This window comes from Triturus cristatus, chromosome 4_1, assembly GCF_964204655.1.
Source record: "Triturus cristatus chromosome 4_1, aTriCri1.1, whole genome shotgun sequence".
NCBI classification, from domain to species: Eukaryota; Metazoa; Chordata; class Amphibia; order Caudata; family Salamandridae; genus Triturus; species Triturus cristatus.
In genome coordinates, this window is record NC_140585.1 from 1,204,973,844 (window position 1) to 1,204,990,354 (window position 16,511).

The 16,511-nt window shown below is 43.4% G+C and overlaps 1 protein-coding gene across 1 annotated transcript in view; it reads right to left on the bottom strand.

Moving 5' to 3' along the window:
* CERS5 (ceramide synthase 5) overlaps positions 1-16,511 on the bottom strand; it is a 539,422-nt gene that overhangs the window by 287,369 nt on the left and 235,542 nt on the right. The window contains exon 6 of the mRNA XM_085654524.1: positions 7,246-7,338. Within this exon, the coding sequence (XP_085510650.1) occupies positions 7,246-7,338 (93 nt within the window). The remainder of the gene's footprint in view (positions 1-7,245; positions 7,339-16,511) is intronic.

Consider the following 16,511-nt stretch of genomic DNA (forward strand, 5'->3'; position numbering starts at 1 on the left):
AGAAATCTGAAGGATGGTGGCCTCTCAGGGTGTGGGTTTCAGGCTGAATGTCTGACTGATAGAAGCTTGATTCTCTTTTTAATGATATGACTAGGCTACTAACAGTCTTTGATTCAGACTTCCGATTTTTTAAGCATAATACTGCTAAAACTTTACACTGGGTTAATTCAGGCACATGTATGTATGAAAGATCCAATTCTGAAGAATTATCAAAGACCACAGATGAAGCAGGGACCAACTTCGTATGTCACCAAAGAGAAAACCACTCAGAAGGAGGGCACACAAGTACCTCTGTTTTACCGCAGAAAAGCTTCATTCAAGCAGCGACTGCAAGCATATAGGCTCTAAATGTAGAATGATCATACACGTTATCATTAAAAGATAGATAACCTGCTATGTAGTCCAACTTCTTGTGTGATTTATACAGCTAATTCTTCTATCCAAAATGTCAGTTTCTATTCTTCTAGATACATACATGGTGGACGTCAGGAGCCAAACTGTTGTTATTTTACCAAGTGACAAACCACATTTTACTGGTTTTCTGAATAAAAATGATTTTAACTCAAAGAATAAGGTATTTACCTTTGGTAACACTTTTTCTGGTAGAGACTATCTGGAGAATTCTCACCTTTTGAATATAACCCCCATCATCAGACAGGATCAGGAAAATCTTTAGCAGTACCTCTGCGTTTTGGCGCCAGTGGCTCCACGTCTACATCATTCAGTGTCAGATAGGATGTGAACAGGCCTATAAATGCACTACTCATCAGAGCTGACATCAGTTGCTTTCTGACCTGTCCGCTCCTGCAAATGTGGAGCTGATAACAGATCAATCGTGACCAGTGTGCATATCTCTAAAGTGGGATCTTATTAATGAAGGCGTCTAGTTAAACTAACAAGAAAAATGCCCATCATGACAGACCGGACTGTGCAGACAGTAGTGCTTTGTGAACGTATAAAGTCACATCAACAGTCGCCTGGTAAATGTCCGGGACCGGCACCCTGCGTGCTAAGACAGTGGTAGCGACCTTGCCTCAAGTAGAATGAGGCAGCAAGTTTTCAGTAGGCTGCTTTTTTGCCAATGCATAGCAGATCGTAATGCAGAGCACAATACAGCAAGAGATGGTCCTCTTCTGCACAGCCTTGCCGTTCTTCAGTCCAGTGAATCAGATAAAGCTGATAGTTAACCCAGCCTTCTCTGGTACGATCAATTTAGAAGCGGAGAGCCATCATTAACACTTTATTATTGCATCTTGCACTGCTGTCTCAGTATTGGAGTGTGGATTTTAAATAGTTTAATCAAGTTTCAACTGTATATTTTTACAGTATATAAAAATTGAAATGATTTTAATTAACAGAAATAAATTATTACTAACTTAATGGGTCTGCAATGTCTTGGTCCACCCCAGAAATATGCTCCGCTAGAAAATATATGTGACTGTGAATGGCCCAATGCAAATGTTAGGGCAAGCACTAACTGCTGGTGTCAATGCCCCACCCCCCTTGTGTCTGAATGTAACACCTGGCAGTCATGTTCTTAAGACTGTTTTACCCCAATGAGGGTGTGAAACGTTAGTAATAACTGGATTACTGGCAGCTCCAGGCTGTTGATAAGCGAGCACTGTCATTCTTGTGTCCAGGTACACTGGCCAGTCATGTGGTTGAGATATGCCTCTCCTCCAATCCATTGGAGAGGTGTCCGTTGTAATGGTCACCTGCAACTGAGAGCCGAAAAATGGCCTGCCCAGTAACAAATTTCTCGTTTCACTATTTTAGGTTTTGCTGAACATTGGCCCTGACCAACACTAGATCCTTCAATTGACCCTTCGCCTGGGACCATTCCTCGCTAATTACTCGTGGTGCATGCTTATGAAATCTTTCATGATGCACAATTGGTATACATGAATCCCCCATCCCAAACAGTTTATTTACTTTCCTTACTTACAGTAATGGAACAGTTTGGCTAAAAAAGAGGCAACAGCCTTTAAAATACAATCACTCTTGCTTAATTTTTGGTAGGCTTGTCCTGACACGGTTTTTAACACCACTCCTATGAAATGTTAGGTCTACAGAAGTTGAAGAACTTTTTCACAATTACTGAATCCCAGCTTGTGCAAGAGTGACAGTTTCACTTGAGTGTATGCTAAGTACTGTTGTAATCCGCTGCTCTTCATCAGTTAGTCGTTTAAGTAGAGGAAAAGGTAAATTGCATTGCGTCAAAGGGGTGCCGCCATCAATGCTAAGCACTTGGTGAGCAGTCTAGGGGCTGTAGTGATCGCAAATGGGAAAGAACGTTGAACTGGTAGTGTTGTCCACTTACCACAAACCACAGGTAGCAGTCATGTGCAAGATAGATGAGAACGTGTCAGCAGGCACCCTTAAGGAGGGTCAACATGTTGTCCATTGTGCAGAGCAGCAGAATGACGACTTGTAGTGTGGTCATCCTAAAGTGCTCCGACAAGAAGTAGCAGTTTAAAGGCCTGAGGTCTAGAATAGGCGGCAGGGTTCAGTCCTTTTCTAGATTTAGGAAGTACAAGGAATATACCCCTTGATCCCGCTGATGACTGGGCACTACATCCATGGCACCTTTGCTGTGTAGCACCTGCACTTACTTTTGCAATAATAGTATCCGTTCCCGACACACTGCATGGTGATGGCATTTGATTATGTGATGTGGAACTCCAGGTAGGCCCCTGCAACACCACCAGGAGCACCCATCTGCCTTAAGGTATTTCCTTCCATTATGGAAGGAATAACCTTCTCTTTCCCCCCTGCCCGACATATGTTGTGTGATTGCCGTGGATGGAAGGTAAATCACTACTTAAGGTACAGACACCCCTCTCTGACCCACTTAACCTTTGGCTCGGCTGTTACTAAGGTAGCCACACCTTCCGTAAGATTTAGATGTATGCCTGCTTGAAAGAACTGATGTTACTGAAATCCCTCCCTTTGAAGAGGGTTTTCCACCTTGGCACCCACTTTTCCCAGTGCTTGCAAAAAACAGCCTTGGGTGTTTGGGTTTGCAGACCCCCATGAATTTTAGCTAGAGTTGGGCTCAGACATGTGCAAGTTGTTTTTCTTCAGAAAAGTATTTTGAGCAACAAGGTATAGTGACTGCTCCTATGATTGGTAAAACACCTGGGTATCTGCTCCATTGTTAGATTGTTTTTCCGCAAGGCAGGTGGAAATGAAAATGGATCAAGGAAACGCAGAAGATGAACATGCAAAGAAAATGCATCTGCAAAAACCCAAGGCTTGTGGGGAGGAGGGTATTCACATATACATCTAAAGCACTACACGCCATTAACAGATGCTTACAAGGTAAGTAACATTTTTAGTTTGTGGCATGTGTAGCTGTAGATACACATGCTCTGCAGAGACTTTAAAGCAGTTGTCCCCTAAGCGGTGGCTAGCCAGAGAATGTTGCAGAGGTGCGTAATACGGCTTGGCCAACAATAGATTGTTGGTGGGCTAAAACATCCGCATAGCAATGCTTAGCGCATGAGTGTGGAGTCGACCAAGTAGCCGCTTTAGATATGTCAGCTCTTGTAATGTAGCAAGGAAAGGTATGGAAGCCCCTTTTTTGTGGGTAGAGTGGGGTCTGGGTGGTGTTGCCTTGTAGCAAGTCCAAATGCATTTGACTGGCCACCTGGCAATGCCCACTTTGGAGAGAGCATAACATTTCTGTAGCTTTGTGAATGAGACAATTGTTAGGTTTTGCTAAAGGGCTTTGTTATATCAATATAGTACATAAGAGCTCTTTTGATGTAGTGTGTGTGAAGAGTCATCTGTGTGAGAGAATGGGTGTGGGAAGAACACCAGGAGATCAATAGTTTGGCTACGGTGGAAGGAAGAAACTACCCTGGGAAGAAATGTTGAATTAGTCTTAAGGACGACTATCATTGTGCACCTGAAAAAAGGGTTCCTCGAGGGTTAGAGGTTGAAGCTCACTCACTCACCTGAGATGTAATTGCAACTAGGAAGGCTACCTTCCAAGAGAAAAACTGTAGAGGGCACACATGAAGTGGCTTGCAAGGAAGGCCCATGAGTCGAGTGAGGACAACATTGAGGAAAAATGTCCTCCATTCTGAAGGTAAACTGCAGCTAAGTGGAGACGGACAGACATGCAGGCAAGGTTTGATGTCTGCAGATAAGGAAGGTAGCAGACTACGTCTTGAGACTGCTTGTTTCAATAGGTCAATGTGTTTAGGAAGGCGGAAATTAACAAATCTTTTCCCTTTGGCCGCATAGCAGGCCTGCATGGTGTGTCTGTGGGCCACTTTAAAGATGGACATATACTCTGGAGGCAGATTGAGATAGCCAAATTCAAACACTTCAACTTCAGGAGCCAAATCTCAAGATGGAGGTGCCTGGGGTTTGGGTGACTGACTGTGCCCTGGTTCTGGATGAGAAGGCCTATTGGGCAGCTTCTCGTTGGGTACTAGGGAGAGGTCGAGATGGGTGGTGCACCAAGGTTGCCTGGCCCATATGATAGCTACCAGGATGAGAGTAAGGGATGTTTTCTGAAGTAGCCGTACCACGTACAATAGGAGTAAGAGATAGGGAAAAGCATAGGCAGGTATCCCTGACCAGTTCATCCATAGTGCACTCCCCATGGACGGTGGTTGTCGGAACATGGGGCAAAGCTTGGGCATTTGATATTTTCGGCGCTGACGAAGAGGTCTGCGCCAGGGAAGAAATTAGTAACTTACCTGTACCTCTATTTCTCCAACATGGATATCTTTTATATAGTCACATGCTTGAATCATTCTCTGTCCTCAGGCCGGGATTCCCAGTCCGACGAAAGGGAATGATTCAAGCATGTGAATATATAAAAGAATCAGTGTTGGAGAACTTGCGTATATCTGACCCCAAAACTAGATGGCAGGAGTATGCAGAGCATCTGTGTGTACAGCTACACATGCCAAAAAAATAGATTTTCTGTGGACTAACATCAGGCACCTCCAAGACTTCAACAGCACCCAAGAGGGTAATTCAACTCTGACCTTCGCATCAAAGTCTTTTTTGCAGTCTGCTTCAGGACAGGTTACGGAGTCACCTTTGGAGCAGATTTTGACTCAGCTACTTTTGAGAGACCTTGGGCGTGCTAGTGTTAGTTGGTTCAGAAGCTCAGAGCCCTTGACCAAAGGCTTTTCTGGAGTAGGGTGGAGTTTCTTGGTGTCAATAGCTATCATCAGAGTCAGGAGGTATCAGGCTGGTGCTTTTTGAGCTAGTTTAAGAGCTCGATGCCAGAATCCCTCAAAACTTGCGCCAAGATACAAAACTTCTTTCGAAGTCGATCGGCCCTCAACAACTGTGTAGAAACAGAGGCTGTGGGCATAGTTTTAGTACTAGGCCATGAGATCTGCTGCTGTACAAAACATCAGAGGATAGAACATCAGGGCTTCGCTTTCCTTTAGCAGGTGGGATGCCAGACAGACTTCAACTCTCTCATTTCGCTGCCTCAATATCTTCAGAGTCAAAGGGGCCTGGATATGTCAGATGGGTGTGATGAGCCCAATACCATTCTCTGCGATATCCGATTTTTTTGTTCTTGTAATCTTGGCAGACTGAGCAGGATGATTTCATGAGCTCAGGGGATAGGCAGAGTTTACATATCTGAAGGTGATCCAACCACAGATATTTGTTGTTACAATTTAGACAAAACTGGAAGAGTATATTCTCCATAACACCTACTACCAAGGGTCACTCACAAACACAACCTGAGCCTCCCAAGGATGGAGAAAAAAAAAAAACTGTCACAGATGCAGAAGATGCTTCTTCCGGCAATGGTTCGGGGATCCTAAATGGTCCTGGAGCTAAAGTTGGAAACATTTGGACCAGATGGTGAAAAAAACAATCTGAGATGGGTTCTTTTTCCTGGTACATTGTGGACCAATGGAGGAATTCACAAGCTATCACGACGAGGGCTTAAAAACATAAAAGAAAACATATTGCAACATCCACACCCAAAACTGGATGGCAGAAATATGTAAAACATTGTAAAGCAAGTGTGTGTGTACAGTAAAAAAAAATTAAAAACAGTGTGCTCTTGTAAAGTATTCCGAAATCCTACAAAAAGGCAGTGCTAATTAGGGGTTATCAGAAGGTGCACATTTCATGATGGAAAACTTGCTGGCTACTCTTTGGCTTTACTAAGATGTGTCCATAATTGTGTAGACCTCTAAAGAGGTCACATTCTTGTCCCAGACTCACCTGATGTTGTGGTCAATAAGTACCATCTACTATGGGACCTTCAGGTAAGAAAAAAGTAGAATAATTTTGGGTCTAAAAACACCAACTCGCTCTGTCAAGCATTTGCTGCATTGCCAAAGTCGCTTACGCCCTTTTTAAACTGAAGGCATTGCTAGATTGCACAGAGTTTGAAATGGTAAAACTTGAATCAACATGGCATTATGATTTGCCCTGAACCATAGTTCCACGTTCTTCCTAAACATGAGGGTGATATTTTACCAGAAAACTGCAAAGATATGATGCCTTAAAATGAGTGGTGAAAGTCTGCAAGACCTGTAATGGATTTCATAACATGGATGAGTAATATTTCTTTAACACCACACGCAAGACCCTTTGAACTGAAAAGAAATAAACATTTTATTGAAAACATCCTTCCAATGTCAGCCAGTGAATACACACTGAAAGTTTAAGAGCGACATGGCACCTTGAAAAAGACGCGAGAGGTCCAGTGAAACTTCAACCACTCATTACAATAAAGGTAATGTCCGTTCTCGAAATGCCTACAAAATACGTGCATGTGAGTCTAAATAAGGGAAACAATGCTTGAGTCTAAAGACATACAAGAGACAGCAGGTATTAATTAGCAACGGATTAAAAACAAGAACGATAGGGTGAATCAAAGCTTAAAGTCTTTGTGAACTGCTTCATTCTAGGTTTCTGCAACTCAGTTCATTGAAAGTTCGGTAAAAGGAAAGGGGCACCAGTCACTGGACAGTATTGAGGCAAAGGGATACTGTTATGCCACTGTATAGGTGCTGTGCGTCTGAGGGGCTTTAATGCCTCCTTGGAAACATTGGTTTCATAGTTTGCCTCATCACAAAGTGTGAATAGCCAGAAGTAACATTCTGTCTAACAAGTGAGAGCTGGTAGAGTAGAAAGAATAATAGTGGCAAATTTGGATTTTCTATTTATTTACTAATTTATCTAGGCAGAAAGCCTCAAATGCCAACAAGAATATGGAAGAACCAAACAACAAAATATTTATCTTACCTTTCGCCTAATATCTGTAAACTGTGAGAACATAAGAGACCAGTAGAAGGCCAGCTCCATAATATAATAGTAGTATAAGTCAGGAGTTAGAGCCTGTTAAAAGAAGAAAGCTAATTACAACACACAAAAATAATCTATTTGCAATAGTCATTTATGTGCAAGACTCAATGTTATTTCTCCCTCAAACACAATCTACAGTAGCACCTGACAAAAGCTGGGGTTCAAATCTCCGAAGGCAGCTCTCACAATTTGTTTCTGCTAGCATAAAGCTGTCCCTGTTTTGCTTGATGGATGTGGTTTAGATCATCACAACATTCCAGGGTTGATCATTTTAATATACCTAGACACAATTACTCTGATGTTCCATCACTTAGGTTACACAAATTAAAGTTCTCATTCGACAGGCCTATGCTCTTTTGCTCATATCACATGTCAGTACCGGAGGCGAGGATTAGGCTTTACTTTCTCGACTTTATTAACCAATTAACCAGCAGCTATCAAACGTTATGTATATCAACATTAAACTACATTTCCCATGAGTCTTTGGGAAAAGAAACAAAACAGTCAATCCGAACACCGCAGATTCTCTCAACATTCTCTGGAGACGCTCTATCATCCTCTTTCTTCGCTGCTCCAGCAGCCTCAGCTAAGTCTTTTCGCTCCATGTTTACAATGATATTAACTATGTTATTAAGAGTTCGAAATCTGGTTTAATACCATTATTCAAGCTATGAAGGTAGCAGTAACGGCTGGTGTCTGATAGCATGGGGGAGGGGGGCAGTAACAACCAAACAAAAACAAAACAAGCATTTGCAATGCAATAGGTCTCGCATTATAAAAGTGTGAGCAGTTGGCATTGCTAATAATAATGCAACACTAGCTATTGGCATTGTAAATGATAATGGCATTTATTTATGTGTTTGTTTTATAAAATAGATAAAAAAGGCATTGTCATGAACAATGCCAATAGCTTAAACTTTTGCAAATGCGAGACCTATTGCATTGCAAATGCTTGTTTTTTGTTAGGCACAGGGAGATTAAGTGATTTGCCCAGAATCACAGGATGTTCAGCGTCATTGCCGAGACTCAAACCCAGTTCCCCAGATTCGAGGTCGAGCGCCCTATGACGTTAGGAGAGGAGTTGGAGTTTTATTTTTTATTTTTTTCCATTTACTGTCATTTTTGTTAAAACGAATTACCATTAAGTACATTTCGAATCCAATGCTATCCAGGCAAAAATAACAATGAATGTATCTATCGTCTCATGAGCTACTATGCTCATTTCGATTGTGCGGCGTTGTAACGCACTGATAGAAGAGAAAAAAAGATCTAATAATGTAAGTAATGCACTGAAATTATTTTAAAACCACATTTCTCGCTTTGATGTTTGTTCTTTTTCTCTCGTCGTTTGGTGGCTGTAACCACAAACACACATTTCGCGCTTCCACCCACGTGCAGAGGTGCAATAAATTGCCCGAATGTGTTATTGACGCGTCAAAGGATGCGTGATGTGTTATTTTTGTCTCCATACCCCATAAATTGTCAATGTGTAACCACTGCCACGCACTTTTGCTTTCAAAATAAACACGGGGCTGAAAGTTAGTGAAGCAGAGCTGAGTTTAAAAGTGCTACAGACGAAGGAGTGCTCTGTCAAAATATGGTGAATGAATGAGAAATATTGTACTCAGGTGCAGTACGAAAAAAAGGAAAAAAAACAATGCGCTGATTACGCAGATCAAGCAGTTATAGGAAAATACATAATCACCCAAGCACGTACACACAAACACACGTATACATGCAGAGAGAGATCGATATTTCTAGGAATAAAAAAAAAAGAGAACTATAAAGAAATGAAACAACTTTCACGATTGCTGCCGCAGCATTGCGGTGGCTGGCGGGGCGACTTCCGGCCCAGCAACAGCCACGAGAGATGCCCGTATCTCGGCTCATTGGCAAATCCACAGTGACAACAAACACCGTGAAAATTGGACAACTTCTGCACTGCAGGCAAAGCTTAACTGACCGTATCTCGGCTCAATGGCAAATCCACAGTGACAACAAACACCGTGAAAATAGGACAACTTCTGCACTGCAGGCAAAGCTTAACTGATGCTCTGGTTGTGTCTTTTCGTCATTTTTGTGGGCAATCTGCGTGGGGTCACATCTGTACCCCCTCCCCACTCCCACGCGGACACAAAAACTCCAAAGAAGGCCTATCGTCTCATGGGCTACTATGCTCATTTTGATTGTGCGGCGTTGTAACGCACTGATAGAAGAGAAACAAGACAAGCCCGGCGGAGCGTGGCGCGCGCACTTGGGGGGAGCGCATTCCAGGCGGGGGAGCGGACCCTTTGAAGTGCGATGCCAAACGGCTTGCATGGCGGCACGATGCGCGTGATTGTGCGCGTGCTCGCCATGCAATCCGCTTTTCGGAGCACTTTTGGGAGCCCCTTACAATAGTCTCGCTTTGCGATCGCTTACGCGATAGCAAGGCGAGACCTAAAAACACTTTCCTGATGCTTGGCACTCTTCTTCTCGCAGCTCTTCTGCTCCTCTGAGCACAGGCTCCCGACTCCCCTGCGGCCAATCCCGATGCTCCTATCACCATGACAGCAGCGTCGGGATTGGGCGGAGTTCACTGGTTTTGTGCTCCATCACGGACTGGGAGCCTGTGCCTGCTGGTCTCTCACCCAGCAAGGCAGTTGGGTTAGAGAGTTGTCGGTGCACACATCATGTGTACAGAACGCAGTGCCCAACACTACCCTTTCCCCTGCTGCAGTGCAGTGTCCCCGCCCATGACACTTGGACGGAGGGGGAAACATATTTCATTTTATATCAGCCTCTGCGGGTGGGGGGGGGGGCATGCTCTTCTGCCATAGCAGAGGAGGCGCCGCTGGTCTGTAGCCTGTTTTGACCAAAATTGCACTTCCTTTACAGCACGGCCGCAGGAATATTTTTGCTCCTTTGCGGCTGCTTTGATTCACTCAGGCTCTGTATGCGGTGCGGTCATCCTGTCGCTCTGGGGGCCGTGCATTAAAAATCAACACGCTCTGAGCTTCCTACCTCCTGGGCAACAGTGCATCACTTTCACCAGCTACATTCAAAGGGTGAAGAGCTTCTGGCTGCATTAGAGTAAGGGGGCTGATTTTCTTTCACTGTTTTAGTGCCACATAAGAGCCTCCGCCTGGAGCTGAACACACGCTCAGCGGTTAAGGATAACAATGAGTGAGATATAGAACTGGGACACGTCCCAAGTGGATAAAGACAGTTTCATATAGAACACGCATTGAAAATGCAATAGGTCTCACCTTTGATTAAGCTAAAGCTATTTGCTTTGCTAATGGTATCGTATAGCAAAGCAAATGGCTTTAACTTAATGAAAGGCGAGACCTATTGCATTTTTAACTCTTGTTTTTAGGGCAACTATTGATTACATGAGGCTGGCAGTTTAAGCTCCATCACCTTAATTACCAAAGTATCTTTATGCATTTACGTTTTTTCTGCTGCATGACACAGGTATGAAAACATGTGCATCTGCAACACAGTTAAGATAAAGGGCAACTGTCAATTTGACTCTGTTCCTCCACGACCTTCAACCCCGGCAAGCGCTATCGCAGTGGCATCTCCCGAGCTGTGGAAATGGCTAATTACATTTCCAGAACTGAACGTGGGCTCTTTGTAACATTTCACTGCAAACATACTACAGGCTGCCAATCACAGTTGCAGAGTCTCGCGTTACAGTCGCTCCTTATCACTGGGATGCTGGGTGTTCAGCCATGACTTTCATCAAGCAAAACACTGCTTCCTGGGACTTTGTCTTTTATTTTTTTTATTTTTAGAAACAAGTGGGCTAATGTACTGGAAAATAACGTTTAGCAAGAGGAAAGCACAGGACAGAAAAAGTTGTGGCATTTAGTTATAATAATTTGGGGCGGGGATTTTAATCAGACCCTTTGCAAGCATAGTACTAACATAGTCTGCGGCATTGTGGATGAAAATGGTGACCCAATAACCCATTTTTCCCATACTCCATTCGGGCACTGTTTGAACAAAACCTTATGTGGCCTAGAACTTGGCCTTGTTAACGATCTGGCGAACCCTCCCATTTCGGTTAAACCTACCTTTAATGATAGAGGGAAGTCAAACGCAATTGATTTCATCTTCATTTCAGTAACAGCTGGGAAGGACGTACTAAACTGTAAAACTCATGACATTATCATCAGTGATCACCACCCAATTCGCGTTACTTTAACACTTACCAAGGGCCGAGAGAGTCGTAACGTCACGACGAATCTAACCCAAAATAACCTCACATTAGATAGACTTAATGGTTATTCGTTAAGGTGGGAAAAGGTGGACCCCCAGGCCATCACTACTAGACTGCTTACGAACTTAAGACCAGCTCTTGATAAATGTCTTGACTTAGACGCTACTAGTGAGGAAATTATGGCCAATTTTCTGTTACTGAATACATCAATTAGCGAAATCCTCTTTGTCCACACAAAAACAGGTAATTCTAGAAGGAAGGGATGGTTCGATAGTGCTTGTACGAAAGCCTATCAGAACTTAAAAGTAGCACTAAACAAAAAGGATAGAACCCCCACGGAAATTGCTGCTCTTAGGAAGAAGTACAAACAGGTACAAAAAACTAGGAAAAAAACGTTGAAAAAAAGATCTCTGGACTCAATTACATACTTCATGTTCCATGGGGGATAGTGCTGTTTTTTGGAAGGTTGTGAAAACACCCTTTCTAGCAGATTCTGCGGTGAATCCTAGCCTTGATGTTGCAATTGACGAACAGGTGTGGGTTGACTATTTTGAGCGGATATTCAGCCTTCCCCCATCCGCAACTCAATCGCCTTTATCTGGGCCAAACCTAACTCCCTTTCCCTTGCCTATCTACATAACACACAAGGAAGTGGAACTGGCTTTGAAGGCCAGTAAAACTGGTAAGACCCAGGCCCTGACGGGGTTCCAATTCACTTCTTTAAATCTAATATGGAACTCTGGTGCCCAATCGTAACTAGGGTCCTTCAGGCATCATGCGATGTGGGTCTTATTGACTCAGGGTCCCAATCTATTCTTGTTCCTATATTTAAAAAAGGGGACCGTGAGTCACCAACCTGCTACCGGCCTACCTCCTTGCTGGACTCGCTGGGGAAAGTGGCCGGTCGCGTTATCTTAGATCGACTTCAGCAGTGGGCATCAGACAATAAAGTTCTGTCTGACCTACAGGGTGGTTTTCGCGAGGGTTTGGGCACTATAGAGCAAGCGCTTAATCTATCGATACTAATTGGTAAATATGTAAACGCAAAGGGGCGGGGGTACTCTATATGGCATACGTTGACCTCTCAGCGGCATTTGACTGCGTTAATCACACTAACCTGTGGGTCATTTTAGAAGACATGGGTATCGAGAGCTCTCTTTTAACATCTCTGCGTGAATTATACTCAGACGCCACAGCTAGAGTCAGATTTGGTGTGGGGTGAGTTAACAAAGTCGTTCAGAGTGGAACATGGGGTAAGGCAGGGTCGTGTCCTGGCACCTTTTTTATTTAACCTGTATACCAATGGCCTGGAAAAAGCCATGGTTTTGGAGTCCCAGGACCTCCCCACTATAAATAAGCGCCCAATACCGATTCTACTCTATGCGGACGACGCTGTAATTTTAGCTCGTACCCCCATGGAGTTGCAGCGCGCCCTAGCAAAGTACCACACTTTTATGGCCAATCTTGGCCTAAAGATAAACATCAAAAAGACGTTTGTCATGTCTGCAGGGCTAAGGGCGAAGAATATGAAGCCCATGTATATTGAAACCCAGAAATTAGAGCGCACTACCACCTATCCCTACTTGGGCGTTGTTTTTGACCACAAATCTTCTTGGAAGCCTGCTATTGAATCTAGGCAACTTACCTTCAAGAGGACAACAGCTGCTGTGGTTAACTTCGCAAACAAGTTAGGTAGTCGTCCCATTGTTGAACTCCTTGAGATATATAGAGCAAAATGTATCTCTAGTGCAATATACGGGGCTGGGGTATGGGGTATTACCAAGGTTGAGGAACTGCAAAGGGTGGAGAACAGTTTTTTAAGATTTCTTCTCACAGTCCCGCAGGGGACCTCGACCTACGCATGTCACCTGGAAACGGGTGTGACATACATAACAGATTTGATAAAGATTCAACCCCTTCTCTTGTGGCACCGCATATGGTCGACCAATGAAACAACACTTTGCCCCGAGTTTATTGAGGATTGTATATCTCTTGATAAAGCCCGAAAGATGAGCTGGATAGCGTATGTAAGCAAATTCTTTAGTGACCTTGGCATGCCACAGTACTATTCTTTCCCTCCCTCAATTGCAACAATACCGAGGAAGCGCTTTAAAAAGGCATGCCTGGCCCATCTAGAATCTTTACGACTGTCTAGCGAGGTCTCTAAACCTACAGCTCAACACTCACTACAAATTGAAACATCGATGATGGTCCAGCCCTATTTAACTTTAAAATTTTCGGGCTATGAAAGATTTTTGCTAACTAGGCTTAGATTAAATATCTTTCACCGTCTGGTCACTTTCCCCAAGATGAATATTTGGGAAAAATTTCCTCAACCTTGTTCTTGTGACGATAGCTCCCCCCAAACAACGATTCACACAATCTTGTTTTGCTAATTTTAGCAAGATTTGAGGAAACAGTGGCTCGTTCCAATCTTGAAAATTATGGGCCTACGAAGGTGCAGACCAGCATTTCTCGCCCTTCTGTGTTTAGATGCTGAACCTTTTGCTAAATCGATAGCAATTTTCATGAAATTGGTTGTTAAGCATAGGCAGAACTTAGAGTAAGAATGGGACCCATCTCTCTCGACATGAACAATGGCCATTTTATTGCTGATGTCTTAGAATCTGATGCCCCGTAAAAGTTTTTCTGATATTTTCTGGTTTCCAAAAAATTGCTAACTTCTTAAACTTGCTTTTTTTATGCCACTGTTCTATTAAGTGTTTCTACACAGCATACTATACGCCTATTGTCGTAGCTTGCAAATTTGGAGTTTAGACTGCTTCCCTATTGGAGGTACGGTTTATTGAGAAAATTTTAATTGGCCCGTTTATTTCGTTTGGTTTTTTTTTTAACCTAGATGTAAATATATTGTGCTTTTTTGGATGTTCTCAGCAACCGAATAAAGCTTGATTTGATTTGAAGTGGGCTAATGTACCGGAAAATAACGTTTAGCAAGAGGAAAGCACAGGACAGAAAAAGTTGTGGCATTTAGTTATATGTTCTGTTTGTCCTACTTTAACAGATAACAATTACAGAAAATATAAAATGGCTGGCTAACCCCTTCACTGCCTAGTTCAGTATATTGACATTTAATAAAATCCATTTTGGTTGTGGTAGTTTCTGAACCAACACTACGCCTGTAGCACCGCTCTTGAGTTATAAAGTTAAACAATGAGGAGTTTTGGACGAGAAACCGGGACCACTGTCGAAATCCCAGTCAGCCCAATAAAACGTGTAGCGGAAAAGATTATGGTAAAAACTAAATCGGCGTTCAGTTCGAATCGTGGGTCTTACATAGGATGCAAATAAGTGCTTGAGGTGCTGTACCCTGCTGCCCTCATGTTTAAGACCCATACATACCACTGGGAGGCTGCCATTAGATGGAATAGTTGAAAAAACTTCCCAAGCCTAAAAGAACTGGGGAAACGAAGGCGCTCTCGCCCCTTCCCCGAGGTGTTGCATAACATAACTGTTGAAATACAAAGAAACTGCAACTCCGCAACAGTGAGTAGTAAATCTTTATTCTGACCATCCGCTCTCACAGCAATGACAGCTAAAGTATGAACATTCTAAGATCAACTCACTAGGGTCATACCATTCGCGTAACAGGGAGGGGGAGGGTGGAACATACCAACTGCAGAGAAGTACATTAAGATTGTAACACATCTCCCCATGAAGGGAATACAACAAGAACCTAAATTCACGACGTGTTCACAATTCTGTCTTTGCTCCATGTTTGTCCATTATCTAAACGGACTACGCTCCTACCTGTTTTTACCACCCCTTGAGGAACACCATACTTACTCACTCCTGGTTGCACTTTGCCCGGTTTTTTGACCCACACAGGAGAGTTATGTTTTACCTCCGTATCTTTTGCTCCATGTTTTTCATCGTACCACCTCTTGTACTTCCGTTGATGTGACAACTCTTTCCTCAATTTGACTTAAGTCTGGTATCACACTCTTACCCCCACCCAACCACCTTGGATTCATTTTGGTGCTGGGTTCCCTTCCTCTGAGAAAGACAAACGGAGATATCCCCGTGACCGCATTGGGCGTGGTGTGATATGCCCAAATGGACTCTCTCAATGAATCCTCCACATTCAACCCATTGGTGATGGCTAGTTGTATGTGTTCTTTGATCATGCGATTCACCCTTTCTACCAGTCCATTGGCTTTGGAACAATAGAGAGCAGTTCTTTCATGTTTTATATTATGTTCTTCCAAGAACTCTTTCATTGCCTCAGAGACGAACTGCACTCCATTGTCCGTCACCAGGGTGGCAGGGATGCCTTCATATACAAAAATGTTCTTAAGGAATGTGATAAGATTATTCGTTGTGGTGGACGCTGTAAACTTAAAGTTTACCCAATGGGAAGTGTAATCCTCCAAAACAAACAAATCTCTTCTGCGGCCCCAGGATTTCCATGGGACCCACAATGTCCATGGCCAGTTTAGTCCACGGAATCATCGGCACGATGACAGGAGCCAATGGTGCTCTGTGAATGACTTTGCTCTTGTCGCTTTTCGCACAACTGACACACTCTTTTACCTTGAGTTCTACCTCGGAATCCATTTTGGGGAACCAAAAGCAACTCCGCACTTTATTCTTGGTAAGGCTCCTCCCCAAATGCCCTTCATGGGCCAGGTCTATAATCTTGTTCCGCAATCCTTTGGGTAGCACGATTTTGTCCCCTCTGTGCATGCGGCCAGCTATGAACGAGAGTTCGAATCTCACCTCCCAGAAGTCTCTAACCTGGTCGGGAACTTCTGAAATCTTCTCTGGCCACCCATTAACAATGAGGTCTTTCAACACATCCATGGCCCTATCTTCCCTCATGCCTTTGTTCCACTCTGCATCCGTTAAAGAGGGTAAATGCACTGCTAAAATGGGTACGTCTAGTACTTCCTCACTTTGATTACCTTTGAGAGGTAACCTTGACAGACAACCTTGACAGACAATCTGCAATGACATTCTCGGGACCAGGTAAGTACTC